The sequence below is a fragment of the Ranitomeya variabilis genome, chromosome 2 (genome assembly GCF_051348905.1).
Source record: "Ranitomeya variabilis isolate aRanVar5 chromosome 2, aRanVar5.hap1, whole genome shotgun sequence".
NCBI classification, from domain to species: domain Eukaryota; kingdom Metazoa; phylum Chordata; class Amphibia; order Anura; family Dendrobatidae; genus Ranitomeya; species Ranitomeya variabilis.
Window position 1 is genome coordinate 643,488,593 of NC_135233.1, and position 21,927 is coordinate 643,510,519.

The window sequence follows — 21,927 nt, forward strand, 5'->3', positions numbered from 1 at the left end:
TTTTCATGACTTGAGTCCTGCCTCTGGGAGCCTGTTACGAACTGTTCTTGCTGTGCACTTCACCCCAGCTGCCATTTGCCATTCCTTTTGTAGGTCACTCGATGTCATCCTGCGGTTGCTGATTGACATTCGAATAAGATGACGGTCATCCCAGTCAGTGGAGAGTCATTTTCACCCTCTGCCGGTCTCTAGCTTCATTGTCCCCAATCTGTTGCTTGACCTTGTTGTAATTGACTGCCATCTTAGAAATTTTAAGGTTGGAGGCAACATGACGTGTCCGTCTGCTAGTAAAGCCAGAATTGAGCCCTTCTTTTCCTCACTCAAGACTTTTCTTTTGAACTTCTTTGGCATGGATAAAAGTTATTTTTTCATTCCAATTACTTTTGTGATATTACTAGCACTTGCTTTGCCATCCAGATTGTCCTATTGCAAGAGGACTGTGAACACCACAGCAGTGTTTTTATACTTTCCTTCATTAAATAAGACTTGGTTCAGGTGATCACCTAATCAGAAGCACATTAAGTAGAATGAGGTGTACTCTGGTTGGAATTCAACTGGCACTGGAATGGAATGGCTGTCAGACATGAAGAGAAGCTGATTTTTATAAATCTGTGCAGTGGTGTCTTAATTTTTGCCAGAGCTGTATATATGTATATATATTACATAGATAGATAGAAAAAAAAGCAGGCAATTCAGCAGCCGCGTAGTGTAAAACCACAGCAGGAGCCGACAGGATAGAAGAGATGGATTACATACAGTAAATACAAATAGAATAGGTAGATATGTAGATGTCAGTGACACACATATATACAGTTACATCCATATATAGTTGGACAGAGACAACATTTTTCTAATTTTGGTTATAGACATTACCACGATGAATTTTAAACAAAACAATTCAGATGCAGTTGAAGTTCAGACTTTCAGCTTTCATTTGAGGGTATCCACATTAAAATTGGATGAAGGGTTTAGGAGTTTCAGCTCCTTAACATGTGCCACCCATGTGCAAGTGGGAGGAGCTGGGCAAATTGCCAGAATTGGCGCATCTAGTAGAGGCGCCTTTTCTGGGCAGCTGAGGGCTACTATTTTTAGGCTGGGGGCCTATATCCATGGCCCCTTACCAGCCTGAGAATACCAGCCCCCAGCTGTCTGCGTTAGCAAGGCTGGTTGTCAAAAATGGGGGGTCCCCACACCATTTTTTTAAATTATTTATTTAAATAAAAATATGGAGTGTGGACCCATCTATTCTTGATAACCAACCTTGGTGAAGCTGACAGCTGGGGGCTATGGAGTTTTGCCTGGCTGGTTATCAAATGTCAATATCAAATATTATTTTTCTAATAATTTATTTACAGTGCAGGAGTGGCTGATGAATACTCATCTGCTGCTCCTGCTTTCACTGTTTTTAGCGGCAGCAGGTGTCGGATTGTCGGATGATGGGATCAGTAGTCCCATCAGCTGACACCAGTTATTGGAGGTAAACGTTTTACCTCCGATCACAGCTGAGCGCCCATGCTGTCTTCTGACAGCACGGTAACAGCGGCTCTCTGACCGGAGGGGATGATTTCACTGCCGACTAAGAAGGGCTACGCCAGTGTTTCCCACGCTGTCACACAGCTTGGGAAACACGGGCTTTTCTGCTGTGTATGTTCAGCTATATTCGGCGATTTAATCAACGATTAAATCGGCGACTATTGCAAATTCGCAGATCGTGAGCCGAACCGAACATTGAAATATTCGCTCATCTCTAGTTATGTCTGTGTTACCGCACATCTAAAATGACATCTACAATTTGAATGTAGCTGATAAAAATCAAAGTATAAAAATGTATATGAAATGAACTGTTAAATACAGTATATTTGCATCACTTACTTATTATAACAGATTTTCTTTTAAGCCCACACCCGATACATAAATCTTTCAGAGTGTTTTGTTCAAATAAAGATGTGATTAAGAAAGATATCTATTACTAAGTGCGGCTATCATGAAATGCAAATATAGTAAGGCATTTATTTAAAAATAGGAACAGGGTTTTGGACAGAGCAACATGATTCATATGCCAAGCTCCTAGTGATGAGTTTCTTAACTATTCCTCTTAACATTGATAGACTTGAGATACATTACAGATAATGCAAAAAGAAAACATGATGTCATTGTTTATTAATACATTTGCTTAATTAAAAGAATGCACAAAACAAAAAGGGTGCTTTGTCTATTTTCTATGTTTTATGCAAAAAAACAAGTGTCCTATCATTAGAATGCGTTTTTACTCAGAAGGTGAGATACACTGGTCAAGAATATGTAGGTGAAATTGATAGGCAGAAGTGGCATTAGCACTCTTAGCACTACTTCTGTTATTATTACTTATTTAAAAGGCATTACATGTTTTTTCTTCATCGCTTGCTTCTAAGGGTTGACATTCTGTCCTAATCTTGTTCTGTTCACATGAACCAATAAAAAACTAGCTACCAATCTGTCTTTCACAAAAAATTATACAATAAACATATTGGAAATTTGTAAACTTTTTGATCATACAATGAATAAGCTTACTAATATTCTTTAATGAGAACCTGGCAACTGATACATGCTGCACAATGTGTGGGCGGCGGCATCAGCATGTATCAGGCACTGGCTGTATGAACTCAGTGCACGTCTACTGCCTCTCCAGGGCAGCAGGAGGGGAGAAGCTGCTGGGGACCCACCTGTCTGAATAGTCTATATCGCGGTTTCGATATGCAGCATTTCAGTCACATGTACCTGACTGTGTTCATACAGTAAGTGCCTAAAACATGGTGCTGACGGACTGCGCAGCATGTATCACGTGTCAGGTTCTCTTTAAAGGGAATCTGTCAGTAAGATCAATCCATCCATTCCAAATGTGTGGGTATGTAGGTGTTTGAATTGTAAATCAATCAGGACTTTTTTGGGCTCGCTCACACTAGTGTTGATTCTCTCAGATGAAAGAATAGGAGTGATTATGTAAATGACACAAATGAGAGAATTGTAGCACAGGTATGGAGAACTTAAAGAGATATTCCCACCTCCAAGATCCTATCCCAATATGTAGGTATAATTATAATAATATAAAAAAATACCTCCAATTAGAAATGTAGTATAGTATTTTGATTCACTATGTCTCTTTCCTCTTGTGCAGGCATTGCAGGACCTTAGGTATCCATGGTTAGACTTGGGTGGGTGCATGTCAACCGATTTGCGGAATCAATCATAGCATGCTGCGATTTTCCAGACAGATTCAGATAACATTGGTACGAGTGCTATCCGCTTGTGTGAGCAAGCCCTATATGTTCTATTTCTCGTTGTATTCCCAAGTAATTAACACATTTACATATGAACGAAAATGAAATGCTACGGTAAGTACTTTTGGTGTGGCAGAGAACTAACAAGCCACTGTGACAGCAATGCCTCTCTCATCAAGCTCCAGGTTTTGTTTGCCTACAATGATTGTTTTGGCACCAGTAGCTTATCATTGCTGTGACTAGCTGGTCACAGGAGCCCTGGTCTGACACGGCCCATCCTGTGATAGGCAACTCACTGTCTGTGGACTTTGTACATAAAGATCTTGGTGTGGGAGGGATTAGCTTTCTCAGCTCTGCTTCATGCTAAATCTAAGGCTATGTGCACACGTTCAGGTATTTTTGCGTTTTTTCGCGATAAAAACGCTATAAAAACTCATTAAAAACGCATACATTATGCATCCTATCATTTAGAATGCATTCTGCATGTTTTGTGCACATGGTGCGTTTTTTTCCGTGATAAAAACGCATCGCGGTAAAAAAAAGCAGCATGCTCGTTAATTTTGCGGATTTTCCGCGTTTTTCCCGCAATTCTATGCATTTGGAAAAAAATGCGTCAAAAACGCATGAAAAAACGCGAAAAAAACGCATGCGGTTTTCTGGCAGAAATGTCCGGTTTTTGTCAGGAAAATTTCTGCAAGAAATCCTGACGTGTGCACATACCCTAAAAGTGCTGATTGACACAGAACAGCTGCACCCAGTAATCTAAGTGATTCATGGTTGGATTCAGCTTTTCTTTGCCTACATCAGACTGCTCCCAGATGATGTAGCAAAAACTTGCTGAAAGATTCCCTTTAAGGTCCAGAACATTTAAAACATAATTTGCATATGAATTAAAACGTTAATTACTCTGGAATAAAGCAATAAATAGAAAATATAAATGTGTCCATAAAGTTACATTTCAAAAACTTGCATGCCCATGTCTGTGGTTGGGCGAGTATTGATCTTACTGACAGATTCCCCTTAAAGGGAATGTGTCCTATTTGATAATGCTATTGACCAAAAGATAGAGGGTTAATCTGCAGGTTATTAGCGTTATGAAGGTGCCTGGCGACTGTACTGGGAGGCAATGAACTGCAGTCATACAGGCGTGTCCGTAGAAATTATAGTCACTGCTCACAGCACTGAGATCGGCAGCTGTAAAATCGCCTTTGCACTGACTGACAGCCGATTCTGCACTGATGCACTGTAGAGCCGTCTGTCAGTCAGTGCCGGGGCATACCAACAGTTGTCAATCTCAGTGCTGTGAGTAGTGACTGTAATGCGGCTAATGGGGTTAAATAAGGAACCCCCCACACTCTGTTTACCATCTAGATGCCATAATCACTAATGACAGCAACATCTAAGGGGTTAAAAAAACATGGCTACTTCCAACACCAATCAAGGCTGATGCAATGTGTCAGCTATACAGTAGTGTACAGCTGACAGCTGCTGCATTGTCACCCATTTGGGATGCTATTGTCTCATTTGTGAGGTCAGTAAAAAGAATGTACTAGTGATCACTAAAGGGTCAATATGAATAGCTAGATCAAATTCCAATCTCAACTGATCTATTACACATAGACATAATATTACAAGCTACAAAAGAAAAACATCTAAACTAATTACAATTTATCGAATGAAATCAACTAACATCAAGTGGCAGAGTCTTTCTGCACATATAGTCCATGCAAAATCTGCACACTATGGGGTGTTCGTGTTCCCTTATTACAGTCACTAGTCTACTCTCTTAAGGCTATGTGCACACGCTGCGGTTTTTGCTGCGGGATCCGCAGCATTTCCGCAGCTGCGGGTCCGCAGCAGTTTCCCATGCGTTTACAGTACAATGTAAACCTATGGGAAACGCAATCCACAGTGCACATGCTGCGGAAAAAAACGCGCGGAAACGCAGAGGTTTACATTCCGCAGCATGTCAGTTCTTTGTGCAGATTCCGCAGCGGTTTTACACCTGCTTCATACTAGAAAACCGCAGGTGTAAAACCGCAATGGAATCCGCACAAAAACCGCGGTAAATCCGCGGTAAATCCGCAGGAAAAAAAAGCAGTGCTTTTGCCCTGCGGATTTATCAAATCCACTGTGGAAAAATCCGCAGTGGACCATTCTAAGGGTATGTCTCCACGGTACGGATGGGCGGCGGTATAGCCGCAGCGGCGAAGCCGCTCGGCGCTAAGCCCCGCCCCCTTAATGGGACGCGATCATGCCGGATGTGTTAACTCTTCACATCCGGGATGATCGCTCTCTCCCATAGGGCCCTGTGATATGCCTTGCGGGGACGCTGCGTCCCCGCAAGGTGTACGGGCATGCTGCGATCTGAAAAGACGCGCAGCATGTCCGTAGTCGCAGGGCCGCCGCGTGCGGGTTTCCACGCATAGTGGAGACAGGATTTCATCAAATCCCCTCCACTATGCAGGAACATCTGGACGCTGCTTGTTTGACGCTGCAGCGCTGCGCAGTGTCAAACAAGCAGCGTTTCCTGAACGTGGAAACATACCCTTAGTGTGCACATACCCTTATTACTGTGGCTTTGTGAAAACAACACCTGCAGTATTTCAATAATAGCTACAAAACTAAATAGCCTCATATTTTACAACTACTGATGAAAATTGTTAAAATTACACACTGTAACTAATATAATATTGTAATGCCCCCATACGGATTTAAAAGCTCTATGCTATTAAGCCATCTTTGCCTGCCATAAAAGACAGCAATAGCAAACATATAAATAGCTTGAAGCACATAGCAGTCTAGATTGCTGAAAGAATGATGCAAAGGTGCAGTTCTAGCTTAGTACTTAAGAGAATGTTATTTACTTTATCGAACATGTTTCCATAGTTTTTAAATACCCAAAAAATGAGACATTATGATATTGCATGGAATGTACCACACTTTTTCCACCGGGAATTAGAGAGGTAAAGGGTGACAAAAACAAATATCAAAGTTGATGAAGAACAGGATTATAAAGCTAGTATCATACAGTAATAATATAAAAGATCACAGTTTAGCCTCTGGACAGTGAGCACATCATCTATTAGCTCATTTAACAGACTACAGAAGAGAGGATAATCACACCATTACCACATCACGCAGAAATGGTACTGTCTGTAGCTGCCCACACATCAGGGATTGATAACAGAACATTGAGGGAAAAAATAAAGTCAAATTTGAAATTCAAGATGGATCCTGAAGAGAGGAAAACAGGGGTTTACATAAGACCTGTCAGCAGGTCAAAATTGGCTGTATTTTTTAGCTGTTATTTTATTCTGGCTGCTCCATCAAGTATTTTTTTTTTTAAAGATGTCCAAGGGTTTTAGAGATATGTGCCTTTTAATATAGTACTAATTTTTATGTTTGTTAGCAAGGGGGCAGGGCTCACAGGATTTTCTGGAAAAATGTAGTTAGGCTTCTCTATATCATTACCCTGTAAGCACCACCCCCTAGATAAAGATCGTAAAAAATAGCACTGACTAAAAAGGCCCATTTCTCTTGAGCTCTGTGGCGAATTAGGAAAATAAACAAACACACAATACAACAAACAGAATATTCAGGGAAGGATGGGGGGAGGGGCAAAAATAGAAAAAGTGCAAAAGCTGTTCACTTTTGACCTGCTGAAAGGTCTTCTTTAAAAGGAAGCTAGTACAATATATTAGATGTGCAGAGTACTTCTTTAAAATGTCACTTAAAATATTTTTTAATCTATTGTGAATCGGGACACTGTAGCAGGAGAAAGAAGTTAGGAAATCATCAGGATACAGCTTTTCAGCCTATGCTTTTTAGCACCATAATGAAGAATGATTAATGTTTGCTATCTATACAACTTTATCAAACAACTCCTTTAATCTCTGCCACCTTTCTCTACCTGTATTGACTTAAATGCTAGATTTGTCAGATGGAGTTTGATATACACCATATTTAGTATACATAGAAATGCAAATCCTTAATATACATTGAAATGTAATATTAGTTAGCTATCCATTAAATAACAAACGTTAAAATAATAAAGAAACTCTGGTGGGCCATGACTCATTTATTGTTTCTTGAGATTTCTGTTTGCTTCCATTAGTTCAATGTTTTTGAAGTTACAAAACATTTTAAAATAAATTACAATTTATGTACACTTTACATACTTTTGAGTCACAATAAGTATGAGGAAAATATGAAAAGTCGTAATTTGTACAGTAATGTGGCTGTTAGGACACTATCTGCAGCCAAGAGCAAAGAACATGGTCAACCTGAGACAGCAGATTATAACAAGGATCAAGTAACAAGTTTAGAAGCATTTGCGGTGGACAATGGATGGGCCAGCTTCATCATACTCCTGTTTTGTGATCCACATCTGCTGAAAGGTGGACAGAGAAGCCAAGATGGAACCACCAATCCAAACAGAGTATTTACGCTCAGGTGGAGCAATGATCTGCAAGAGATAAGAAATTCGATAGGACTTTTGAACTCAGGAGACACATCATTTACGCCAATAACTTTCATTTTATTATGAAAACTACAGATGTACTATGTGAGGAATAATATACAGTAAACGGCTTCCATTGAGGTCATAAAATCATTAGAACAATTTAAACAGTAAGACATACAGCTCTGGCAAAAATTAAGAGACCACCACATCAAAACCTTTCATGTGCAGCCCAATCTCCAGACCTGAACCCCATTGAAAATCTCTGGAATGTAATCAAGAGAATGATGGATAGTCACAAGCCATCAAAGAAAAACTGCTTTAATTTTTGAGCCAGAAGCAGTGTGAAAGACTGGTGGAAAGCATGCCAAGACGCATGAAAGCTGTGATTAAAAATCATGGCTATTCCACGAAATATTGATTTCTGAACTCTTCCTGAGTTAAAATATTAGTATTGTTGCTTCTAAATGATTATGAACTTGTTTTCTTTGCATTACTTGAGGTCTGAAACCAATGGGGTTTTTTTTTTTTTTAATTTTGACCATTTCTCCTTTTTAGAAAAACAAATACAAAATTTATTGCTTGGAAATTCAGAGACATGTTGTCAGAAGTTTATATAATGAATGAACAATTTACATTTTACGCAAAAATATACCTATAAAGAGAACAATGAGACATCCTAAACATTTTGCAGTGGACTCTTAATTTTTGCCAGAGCTGTATGTAAAAAAGTGAATTAATTGGTATTTTTGCAATGTTCTGAGAGAACATAAACACAAGATTACAAAACAGATGTATGAATTGCATATTACATTAAATATGTATGTACTATATATCAACATTACCTTGATTTTCATAGTGCTGGGAGCTAGAGCAGTGATCTCTTTCTGCATGCGGTCAGCAATACCTGGGTACATGGTGGTACCACCAGACATGACATTGTTGGCATACAGGTCCTTTCTGATGTCAATATCACATTTCATGATGCTGTTGTAAGTTGTCTCATGAATACCAGCAGACTCCATACCTAAAATGTTAATAAGATAAAAGTTAAGTTAGTCAGTGTTTCTTTTTTGTCAGGAAGGAATACATCAAAATACAGAATAACAAATGCAGAATACATACCAATAAAGGATGGCTGGAAGAGAGTCTCTGGGCAGCGGAAACGTTCATTGCCAATGGTGATAACCTGTCCATCTGGCAATTCATAGCTCTTCTCCAGAGATGAGGAGGAGGCAGCTGTGGCCATCTCATTTTCAAAGTCAAGAGCTACATAGCACAACTTTTCCTTGATGTCACGGACAATTTCACGTTCAGCTGTTATGGGGAATATTGAATTTAGTAAAATACATACTGACAAATATTGTGCTCACAAGCAAAACCTAATGGTATATTACACTGAACACTGCAATACAATTACAAAATATTATACAAAAAAGTCCGTTGATTAGGGTCCTATAAAGAGAACTAACAGAAGTATTAGGTCAGAGGATCTTCTGTGTGCATTACTTGACAACACAGGATTAGCATAATAAAAAAAAAGGACTCTGGCTATTCCACAGTGTCTAGATAATGTCATATTTACATTTACCAGAAAGGTATTGTCTTGTCTAAAGGTACCGTTACACTAAACGACTTACCAACGATCATGACCAGCGATACGACCTGGCCGTGATCGTTGGTAAGTCGTTGTGTGGTCGCTGGGGAGCTGTCACACAGGCAGCTCTCTCCAGCGACCAACGATCAGGGGAACGACTTCGGCATCGTTGAAACTGTCTTCAACGATGCCGAAGTCCCCGGGTAACCAGGGTAAACATCGGGTTACTAAGCGCAGGGCCGCGCTTAGTAACCCGATATTTACCCTGGGTACCATTGTAAAAGTAAAAAAAACAAAACAGTACATACTCATATTCTGATGTCTGTCACGTCCCCCGGCGTCCACAGGGTTAAAACTGCTTTCGGCAGGAGCGCTGCTAATATGCACGCGCTGCTGCCGAGAGCTTCCCTGCACTGAATGTGTCAGCGCCGGCAGTAACAGTGGTGACGTCACCGCTGTGCTCTGCTTTACGGCCGGCGCTGACACATTCAGTGCAGGGAAGCTCTCGGCAGCAGCGCGTGCATTACCAGCGCTCCTGCCCAAAGCAGTTTTAACCCTGTGGACGTCGGGGGACGTGACAGACATCAGAATGTGAGTATGTACTGGTTTTTTTTTAACTTTTACAATGGTAACCAGGGTAAATATCGGGTTACTAAGCGCGGCCCTGCGCTTAGTAACCCGATATTTAACCTGGTTACAAGTGAACACATCGCTGGATCGGCGTCACACACGCCGATCCAGCGGGTGACAGCGGGTGATCAGCGACCAAAAAAAGGTCCTGATCATTCCCATCGACCAACGATCTCCCAGCAGGGGCCTGATCGTTGGTCGCTGTCACACATAACGAGATCGTTAGCGGGATCGTTGCTACGTCACCAAAAGCGTGACGTTGCAACGATATCGTTAACGATATCGTTATGTGTGACTCAGCCTTAAGACAATCCCTTTCAAATTATGGCCCCTAGAGCAGTCAATTGATTGGATTAAGACCACTACCTGGAATTCTCCACAAACAGCTGATTTTTCTGGAGGAAACTGTGCATATCTAGTTGTGATAACAGAATGATGACTTGAGTCCACCAAAAGAAGAGTCACCCTATATAATTGCTCTCTGTTTTGGTTAATAGAAGAGGCAGCTAGGTTGGAGATGCCCTCAGAGGGCATATAGACAGAGGGTGTCTTTATAAAACAATCCACTTAAGTAACACGTCAGTAGAGAGGAAAGGGTTGTTCCACTAATACTTACCAGTAGTGACAAAGGAGTAGCCACGCTCTGTGAGGATCTTCATAAGGTAGTCAGTCAGGTCACGACCAGCCAAGTCAAGACGCATAATTGCGTGTGGCAAGGCATAGCCTTCATAAATTGGGACGTTGTGTGTTACACCATCACCAGAGTCCAGCACAATACCTGCAAGCAAATAACATTCAAATATTACAACCCAAAATACAGTTTCTCTCCACACTGTTCTAAAGAATATGGTACTCAGGGCAAGGATAATTTAAAAGCTTTATAAGTCACATGGAAGACCTACCCACTTTTATTGATGTAGTTTAACAAGAAAATTTAGCAAAATGGGTGTATAAACATGGCATTTAGATGTATTTAATTCAGGATACTGTTAAATGTACCTATGTGTAAGCTTTTAACTTTAACCCCTTAACGACCACCAATACGCCTTTTAACGGCAGCAGCTAAGGCTACTTTCACACTTGCGCCGTTTGGCATCCATCGCAATGCGTCGTTTTGGGAAAAAAAACGCATCCTGCAAATGTGCCCGCAGGATGCGTTTTTTTTCCCATAGACTTTTATTGCCGACGGATTGCGACGTATGGCCATACGTCGCGTCCATCGTGCACTGGATGCGTTGTGTTTTGGCGGACCGTCGTCACGAAAAAACGTTCAAGGGAACGTTTTTTCGTACATCGGGTCTGCCATTTCCTACTCGCATGCACGGCCGGAACTCCGCCCCCTCCTCCCCGGGACTTTACAATGGGCAGAGGATGCGTTGAAAAACTGCATCTGCTGCCCATGTTGTGCCGAATTTTCACATCGTGCATCGGTACGTCGCGCCGACGCTTAGCGACGGGCCCGTACCGACGCAAGTGTAAAAGTAGCCTTAGGGTACTTATTCCTCAGCTTTGCTTTTTAACGGCGCTGAGAAATAAGGTTATAACGCCCCCAGTGTCAGAAAATCTCCGGGACCGTAGAACTTGATTCTGGTTAGTTTTTACCATGCCCAGTCTTGTCTGATTTCCCATTAATTCCTCTCTCCTCTGATATCATCTAGCACACCAGAGAAGAGTGAAATGGGGTCCCCCAAACCCCCCATTGTCCCAGGACCCTCTGGCTCTGTCCCCCAGCGTCTTCTTCCAGGAAGAAAATGGCATGCGCCCACCAAGATCTGCCGACCGACACCCGGCAACAATAGGAGATTTTTTCTATTGGTTCATTTTGATCCCTTGTGAAAATAAAAAAACTTTAGTTCCAAATTAAATTTTTTGCGAAAAAAGTAAAATGTTCATTTTTTTCCTTCCACATTGCTTTAGTTCTCGTGAAGCACCTTAAGGGTTAATAACCTTCGTGAATGTGGTTTTTGAGCACCTTAAGGGGTGTAGTTTTTAGAATGGTGTCACTTTGGGGTATTTTCTGTCATATTGACCCCACAAACTCACTTCAAATGTGATGTGATCCCTAAAAAAAATATGGTTTTATAAATTTTGTTGGAAAAATGAGAAATCACAGGTCAACTTTTAACCCTTATAACTTCTTAACAAAAAAAATAAATTATGTTTCCAAAATTGTGCTGATGTAAGTAGACATGTGGGAAGAGTTATTTATTAACTATTTTGTGCAATATGACTCTCTGATTTAAGGGCACAAAAAGTTTGAAAATTTCAGTTTTTTCATAAATAAACACAAGTCATATTGAAGAAATTTGAAGTACAATATGTCACGGAAAAACATTCTCAGGATCAGTGGGATCCGTTGAAGCGTTCCAGAGCTATAACCTCATAAAGTGACAGTAGTCAGAATTGTAAAAATTGGCTTGGCCATTAAGTACAAAATTGGCTCTGACACTAAGGGGTTAAGGCTGTGTTCACACACAACTGCCATGCCACAGCTTTAGGCCGGCGTCACACTCGGCGTATGAAAATACGGTCCGTTTTTTACGGCCGTAATACGCAGAAATGTTCCCAAAATAGTGATCCGTATGTCATCCATAGGCAGGGTGTGGCAGCGTATTTTGCGCATGGCATCCTCCGTATGTAATCCGTATGGCATCCGTACTGCGATATTTCCTCGCAGGCTTGCAAAACCGACATCTAATGGATTTATGTGCTCAAATGTTCGTTAAAACATATATACAGTATCTATATATACATATTAATTATTTTATCAATTAAAATGTTTAGTGGATGAACTCTTACCAGTGGTACGGCCAGAGGCATACAGAGACAACACTGCCTGGATTGCAACATACATTGCTGGGACGTTGAAGGTCTCAAACATGATTTGGGTCATCTTCTCACGGTTGGCTTTGGGGTTCAATGGAGCCTCAGTAAGCAGGGTAGGATGCTCTTCTGGGGCAACACGCAATTCATTGTAGAAGGTGTGATGCCATATCTTCTCCATGTCATCCCAGTTAGTGATAATACCATGTTCAATTGGGTACTTCAGAGTGAGGATACCTCTCTTGCTCTGGGCCTCATCACCGACATAGGAATCTTTTTGACCCATACCAACCATAACACCCTGAAAAGGACAAATGTAAAAGTATTGAATGTAGCTTATGTGGAAAGAGTGTGTGTGTGAGGGATAATCTCTGAAGTACATTCCTACTACTTATAACTTTAGCCAGTGGTGATAAAAACATTATTTATTTTTGTTCCAATAGTAAAATGTGGCAATTGTATAATTTAAAAGAGTACATTTTAACTGCAACCTTCACAGTTCTGTCAGATGGAGCACTTTCGTGGGAAGGGACTGTGAAGGCTGCAGTCCATCAACTGCAATGTCACAATATGACTAAGGAGGACACAGCACTCGGAGCAGAAGAGCAGTAGTGGCCTGGAAGCTAAATATTAGTGATGAGCGGACCTGCTCAGATAACGTCTTATCCGAGAATCTGGGAGTGCTCGTTTATAATGAGTCCCTATGACAGGCAATCCTCACATGTATTGAGGCTGTCTAAAAGCCGCAAATCATACAGAAGCAGGGGAAAGAACATAATATATGAGCATGACCAACATAATCTAATAACACATCATCCGAGCACATTCACTCATCACTAGTAAGTATGCTTTCTTTTTTTTTTTTTACCAGGCATATTAGAGCTATTGAAAAATAGTTGTTCAGTAATGTAAAATATATTACACATACTATTTTTACATAATTGTATTATTACTACATAATAAAATAAATAATATATGAAAATATAAAAGTCAAATATATATATACATACCTGGTGACGGGGGCGTCCAACAATAGATGGAAATACTGCTCTGGGGGCATCGTCTCCGGCGAATCCAGCTTTCACAAGCCCGGAGCCATTGTCGCACACAAGTGCAGTAGTCTCTTCATCGTCACACATGATGGTAGCTTTCTTAAAACAGACACAAAAAATATACCATTATTTTAAAAGATTACACTTAATTTCCTGCAATGGCAATACACTAAACATGTTTATAAATGTCCATCTATGATATTCATTGGCAATGAACCAATAAATAAACATATGAACAGATATCCAAACACATATTAATGATATTTGGAACTATCACCACCACTTTTTCCTGACACCAGAAAAAAACCCTTCGAATATAGCATTCTGCCAGTTCTTAGGCTATGTGCACACGTTGCGGATTTTACTGCAGATCCGCAGCGGATTTCACGCTGCGGATCTGCAGTTGTTTTCCATGCGTTGTACAGTACCATGTAAACATATGGAAAATAAAATCTGCAGTGCACATCCTGCGGAAAAATACGCGCAGAAACGCAGCACTGTTTTTTCCACATGTCAATTCTTTGTGCGGATTCCGCAGCGGTTTACACCTGCGCCTAAATAGAAATCCGCAGGTGTAAAACCGCAGGTGGAATCCACACAAAAAACGCGGTAAATCAGCGGGTAATCTGCAGGGTGGTTTTCCTGCGGATTTTGCAAAAACAGTGCGGAAAAATCTGCACACCAATCCGCAGCGTGTGCACATAGCCTCAAAACTATGGGAAGGGAATTCCTTAAACTGGTTATGCCAGAAAACTGGGTTGTAAAAGTCACAATTTTGGGGGCAACATGTAATTGCGCAAGCATTTTGTGTTTTGTTTTTTTTGTTTTTATGCCAGCCCTGACTATTTTCTGACAAGTATGTACGACTTAATATAGAGGGTGCAGCTTGGCACTACAGTTTACGCTAAAACAGGTTTGTGCAAGCGACATCTTTTAGACGTGTGTGAAGCTGTCAAGTTTTTGGAGGAAGACTCTTCAAGACATGCTAGCGACTTTTTTGCAATTTTTTCTGTCGTTTTTATATGCCATCTCTTGCCACCAGCTTTTTCTAACATGTATTGAATATACTAGTGAGCAGATTCCAAGCAAAAGTTATCTAAAGAACGGCCAGGTCACTTCATTAACTGTTTCATGTATTTGGAAACCTGCAGTGGTTAAAAGAAACCCAAAAGACTGAACATAAGCAAATCAAGTCATTCTCAATTGCAACGCATATATTCATTCTATTTAGTGCATTTTAGGTGAGATTAGGAATGTACCTGCCTGAAAAAGACATTGTGTGTATCAAAAGTGGTACAAATTAGATATGATTTAGTTCATGACAGGAGTCTAACCATATTAGACTTTGGTACATGGGCAGCACAAAACAATGTGAACGTGTTTTGAATTCCCTCTACAGTCCTCCTTGCACCATTAATTCATTTTTGCAGTTACAATGTTTTAAAGAGAACCTGTCACCCCCAAAATCGAAGGTGAGCTAATCCCACCGGTATCAGGGGCTTATCTACAGCATTCTGTAATGTTGTAGATAAGTCCCCGATGTATCCTGAAAGACGAGAAAAAGAGGTTAGATTATACTCACCTGGGCGGGCGGTCTGATGGGCATCGCGGTCCGGTCCCTCCCATCTTCATAGGATGACGTCCTCTTCTTGTCTTGACACTGCGGCTCCGGCGAACTTTGTCTGCCCTGTTGAGGGCAGAGCAAAGTACTGCAGTGCGCAGGCCGGGAAAGGTCAGAGAGGCCCGGCGCCTGCGAACTGCAGTACTTTGCTTTGCCCTCAAAAGGGCAAAGTACGCTTGCCAGAGCATGAAGACAAAAGAGGACGTCATTGTAAGAAGGTGGGAGGCCTCGGACCGGACCGCAACGCCCATCGGACCGGACCGCAGCGGGACCGCCCCTTGGTTGAGTAAAATATAACCTCTTTTTCTCATCTTTCAGGATACATCGGGGGCTTATCTACAGCATTACAGAATGCTGTAGATAAGCCCCTGATGCCGGTGGGCTTAGCTCACCTTCGATTTTGGGGGTGACAGGTTCCCTTTAATATTATTATATTAAACTAAGGCCAGATGAACACCACCATATTTTTCATCTAAGTGCGATCTGCAAAGACATTGGCTCGCACTCAAACCAATGTTCTTTTATGGGGCCGCGCAATTGTGATATTTTTCAGTCGGTCATACGAAAAACATCACAGCATGCCCAAATTTGATCCGATATTCAGATCACACTCAGCCATGCAAGTCAATGAGTGTGTGCCAATCATTGCACTGCACTCGGATGACATTGTAGTGCGGTCCAATTTTTGCACACTGACACAATGGAGAAGATGGAGTAGTTTTGTTGTCCATCTTCTCCTCAGTGTGTTCGGATTCTCCCATCTGAAGGAACCTGACACTCTGATCAGAGTGAAATAGAATATAGCTAGCATACTGCTTCACAATATTTTATTATTTATAGCCATTTTTATTTATAAATGCCCCAAAACATATAAATGTAACATTCAGCAGCAGGTTAATGTATGGTTAAGATATTGCATGCTATTTTCAAGTTCTACTACAAGCGCAGTCATAGGCTTTTTTCATTTTATTTTTTTAATGCATTTTTTCCAGTCATGAAAAAAAGCCACAAAATGTTGGGGGAAAAAAATGCATAAAAAATACTAAGCATTTTCAGGTAGCAGAACTTGAAAGTAGCATGTGTTTCACTGTGGACGGTTTTTAATATGCTATGACACTACCCTAAGGGTATGTGCACACGTAGATGGAACCCCCGTGGATTTTTCCGCACCTGTTTTGGTAAATCCGCAGGTAAACTGCGGATTACCTCGTTTTCTTTGCGGATTTCACATGCGGTTTTACACCTGCGGATTCCTATTATGGAGCAGGTGTAAACGGCTGCGGAATCCGCACAAAGAATTGACATGCTGCAGAATAAATGCTACATTTCCGTGCATTTTTTTCCGCAGCATGTGCACTGCGGATTTTGTTTTCCATAGGTTTACATTGTACTGTAAACGCATGGAAAGCTGCTGCGAATTTCGCTATTTAAAAATATAAAGAAAAATTAATGTTAACAAAAAAAATGAAATGGCTAAAACTCTACTGGGTTCAGCAGAATCCATGAATTTGTGATAGTGACAGCTTAGGCTACTTTCACACTAGCGTCGTACTCGGCCCGTCGCAGTGCGTCGGGCCGACATACCGACGCTAGCAGTGAATGCGCCGCACAACGGGGGCAGCGGACGCTGTTTTTCCACGCATCCGCTGCCCCATTGTGAGGTGCGGGGAGGTGGGGGCGGAGTTCCGGCCGCGCATGCGCGGTCGGAAATGGCGGTCCGTCGGCAGCAAAAAACGTTACAACGGTTTTTGCAGCCGACGGTCTGCCACAACACGGCGCAACCGTCGCACGACGGTTGCGACGTGTGGCAATGCGTCGCAAATGTTAGTCAATGGTGAAAAAACGCATCCTGCAAGCACTATTGCAGGATGCGTTTTTTCGCCAAAACGACGCATTGCGACGTATGGCAGAAAACGCTAGTGTGAAAGTAGCCTTATGGGCCTAACTCACAAGATAAGGAGACTACCAGCACCTCTTCCTTCCACTTCTATAAAGTGAGTGGTTTTTTACGTTCAGTCCAATTATAACTCGAAGAGGTTGCAGGCTTCCTTTACCTGACTGAACTATTACTCCCTGCAGTGATACAATAGTATTGTATATGGCTCAGGCAGCCCCTCACAACTCAGTAGCTGCTTTAGCCGCTATCTACCTTGTACTACGGCTGATGGCGTTTCCCTTTTCCCGCCCACTACCTCAGGTATAGGAAACCGGCGCACGTCCCACTCCCTCCCCCTAGCGGAGCAGCCGCGCAGTTCAGCTCACCTCAGGCTCCGGTCTATCACAGGCGGTGCAGGGATGCTATGGCAGCTCTCGGCTTGCTCAGGCTGCAGTCCAGTCTAAAGCATATTTATATATAACCCATGCACCGCTCTCAGCCCAGCCTTCCACTCCGTGATCTCTCCCCTTCTGTCTAGCCATATTAGGCCTCTGGGCAACGACCTTGCCCCCCTTGGGCTTCCAGACTGGTCGCAGAGTGCCCATACATGGCCAGTCTGGCCGGGCACCAGGTAAAAGGAGGCTGGGGCCGTAAAAGGATTCACTTGGGAACTATGGAGTGCCCGTTCCTGCTGCCAGCTCCACGGCTGGGAGAGCAGAGGAAGAGGCGGCATATGGCATGTAAAGCATGAGCTGATAATCCCCCTTCACCAGCACAACAGGGTGGGAGGCTCAGACAAAGATTTAGGGGGGACAACTGTGTAGGTGGCCAGTAAGCTCTAGTCAGTGCTGTTACATAGCATCCTAGCAGCGCCAAGGCGGGAAACTGCAGGCACAGAATTTCCTCACAGTACCTGTGTCACAGTGATGAAGGGGATCAGGCAGCTGTCTGAGGGGAAAACATGACTGAAAAACGGCAGAAAGCCGTGAAGTCTCTTAAAATGTAATCTGTTGGGTTTTTAGTTAAGGTTCCAAGATGAGTATTTGGTGCGTTTTTGAAGTGGCAGATTTTCTGCAGGATTTCGACACAGATTACTTGTTTTTTTTTTAATATGCATTTTTATTGTATATTGTACTGCTTCTTTTGATATGTAATTTTTTTAAATACTATAATTTAAAAAAAAAAAACTTTTTTGATAGCCCTGTGTGAATTACATGCATTTTACCTGCGGATTTTTCTCGTCTCGTTTAGGCTATGTGCACACGTCCAGAATTGCTGCGGAAATTTCCGCGGCAATTCCGGAACTCCCTGCCGCGGGAAATACGCATATGGAATTGGCAGTGTATACTCGCTAAACACTAGCGTTTTGTAAGCGTAATAAGCTTGCAGAATGCTAGCGTTTTCCAAGCGATCTGTAGCATCGCTTGGAAAACTAATTGACAGGTTGGTCACACTTGTCAAACATAGTGTTTGACAAGTGTGACCAACCTTTTACTATTGATGCTGCCTATGCAGCATCAATAGTAAAAAGATCTAATGTTTAAAAAAAAATGGTTATTCTCACCTTCCAGCAGCCCCCGATCTCAGCGGTGCACACGGCGGGTTCCGTTCCCAGGGATGATTTGCACGAAGGACCTTTGTGACGTCATGGTCGCGTGACCGCGACGTCATCCCAGGTCCTTCGCGCAATGCATCCCTGGGAACTGAAGCCGCCGCATGCACCGCTGAGAGGCGGGAGGACTCCGGGGGCGATTGGAAGGTAAGTATATCACTATTTTTTATTTTAATTTTTTTTAACAGGGATATGGTGCCCAGTCCGTGGAGGAGAGTCTCCTCTCCTCCACCCTGGGTACCAACCGCACATGATCCGCTTACTTCCTGCATGGTGGGCATAACCCCATGCGGAAAGTAAGCGGATCAATTCATTCCTATGTGTGCGGAATCGCCGTGATTCTGCAAAATTAATGAACATGCTGCTTTTTTTTACGGAATGCGCTTCCGCTCTGGAAAAAAACACAGCATATTCACAAAAAATGCGGAATGCATTCTAATAATATGATGCTTAATGTAAGCTTTTTTAGCGGTTTTATCGCGTTTTTATAGCGGAAAACCCTGAACGTGTGCATACAGCCTTAGGCCAGTCTCACACGTCCAGATAATTCCGGTACCGGAGTTATCCGTGTCCGTGAGCTCACGTGGCACATCAGTGTGGCACACGTGCGGCAGCCGTGTGCCGACTGAGTACCTCACGGACCGTGCAGGAGACAGCGCTACAGTAAGCGCTGTCCCCAACGTGGTGCTGAAGCTGCCATTCATCCCTTCTCTCCAGCAGAGAGAAGGAATGAAAAATCAATGGTTTTTTTTATTATTTTTGTCTTTAAAATCAAGTTCCTTGTCACCTCCCACCCCCTGTGCGCCCGCCCGCTGGAAATAAAATACTCACCCAGCTCCCTCGATGCTTCCTCTCAGCGCCGCAGCTTGTCCTGTATGAGCGGTCACGTGGTACCGCTCATTACAGTGATGAATATGTGGCTCCACCCCTATGGGAGGTGGAGCCGCATATTCATCCCTGTAATGAGCGGCACCACGTGACCGCTCATACAGGACAAGCTGCGACGCTGAGAGGAAGCATCGAGGGAGCTGGGTGAGTATTTTAATGCCGGCGGGCGCACAGGGGGTGGGAGGTGGCAGATGACAAGGATCTTTATTTTAAACACAAAAATAATAAAAAAACATTGATTTTTCATTCCTTCTCTCCAGCGAACGCTGCTGGAGAGAAGAAATGAATGGCGGCTTCAGCACCACAACTGGGGGGACAGCGCTTACTGTAGCGCTGTCTCCTGGACGGCACACGAACAGCATCCGTGTGCGGTACGTGTTTTACACGGACCCATTGACTTTAATGGGTCCGTGTGATCCGTGCGCTCCCACGAACACTGACATGTCTCCGTGTTTTTCAAACGGACACACGGTCCGTGAAAACACGCTGACATGTGCAGAGACACATTGATTTTAATGTGTCTACGTGAGTCAGTGTCTCTGGTACGTGAGAAAACTGTCACCACACGTACCGGAGCCACTGACGTGTGAAACAAGCCTTAATCTATCAGTTATGTATTTTGTGCAATAAGAATTTGCAGCGTTAAATACTCATTGTCAGAACTTAGCCTAATGGTATGTTTCCACGTTCAGGATTGCATCAGGATTTGACGCAGGTAAAATCTGCACCTGAGGTCACTGGCAGGTCACCTGCGTTTTTCATGCGTTTTTTGATGCGTTTTTCATGCGGATTTGTGTGTGTTTTTGTAAGCTCAATAAAGTTATCCAAACAAAAAAGGGTGATGTCATTTCTTGTCCAACCTCTTCATTTACATACTCCATTGAAGAATAATGTTTACACACACAGATAGATGATAGATAACAGATAGATCGATAGATAGATGATAGATATGGGATAGATAATGGATAGATCTATCGTATCTATTATCTATCTATAAATATATCTATCGATATATATATATAGAGAGAGCTAGATAGATATATCGATACATAGATGATAGATAGAATAGATACATACGATAGATAGATAATACCAAGCCCGATGTTTAGTATATCAATGTATCTATAGATATATCTATCTATAAATATATCTATAGCTAGATTATCCATCTATCTATATAATCATCTAAGGGGTACTTCCATCTGTTTGTCTTTCTGTAACGGAAATCCCGAGTCACTGTCAATCAGGGACAGGCTTAGTCCGGCTGCGAATTGGCCCCTCCCTACTCTCCAGTCAGTGCCCCCTCCCTACTCCCCTCCAGTCAGCGCCAGTGTGTCGCCCCATCCCGGACCAACTTTTTACTATTGATGCTGGTAATGCAGCATCAATAGTAAAAAGATATAATGTTAAAAATAATAAAAAAAATAGTTATATTCTCACCTTCTGTCATCCACCGAAGCTGTCCCGCTCCTCACGATGCGGCCGGCAGCTTCTGTTCCCAGAGATGCATTGCGAAATTACCCAGATGACTTAGCAGTCTCTGGGTAAGACCGCTAAGTCATCTGGGTAATTTCGCAATGCATCTGTGGGAACGGAAGCTGCCGGCCGCATCGCGGGACAGCTTCGGTGGACGACAGAAGGTGAGAATATAACTATTTTTTATTTTAATTCTTTTTTTGACAGGGATATGGTGGGCTGCGTTATATACTACGTGGGCTGTGTTATATACTACGTGGGCTGTGTTATATACTACGTGGCCAATTCTGGCACTTAGCCCCTCTCTTCCCACTCCCCTGTAGCGGTGGGATATGGGGTAATAAGGGGTTAATGTAACCTTGCTATTGTAAGGTGACATTAAGCCTGGTTAATAATGGAGAGGCGTCAATAAGATGCCTATCCATTATTAATCCTAGAGTAGTGAAAAGGTTAAAAAAAATAAAAACACAGCCAGAAAAAGTATTTTAATATTCTTAATTTAACCATACTTACCATACTCGATCGACTGCAAAAAAATTAAAATAATAAACCAACCGTATACTACCTTTCCGCCGTAGTCCAATTAATAACGAATGTCCCACGACGATCTCCCCTTTAGAGAAGTGACATCGG

The 21,927-nt window shown here is 42.3% G+C and overlaps 1 protein-coding gene across 1 annotated transcript; it reads right to left on the reverse strand.

The window, feature by feature from the left end:
* Positions 1-7,323: 7,323 nt before the first annotated feature.
* LOC143807506 (actin, alpha cardiac muscle 2) lies at positions 7,324-17,991 on the reverse strand. Its single transcript, XM_077289125.1, has 7 exons — positions 17,705-17,991; positions 13,780-13,920; positions 12,746-13,070; positions 10,563-10,724; positions 8,845-9,036; positions 8,565-8,746; positions 7,324-7,725 (listed from the first exon to the last, which is right to left on the reverse strand). Exons 2-7 carry the CDS (start codon positions 13,906-13,908, stop codon positions 7,582-7,584), a joined length of 1,134 nt encoding a protein of 377 aa, XP_077145240.1. The 5' UTR covers positions 13,909-13,920; positions 17,705-17,991; the 3' UTR covers positions 7,324-7,581.
* Positions 17,992-21,927: the final 3,936 nt, after the last annotated feature.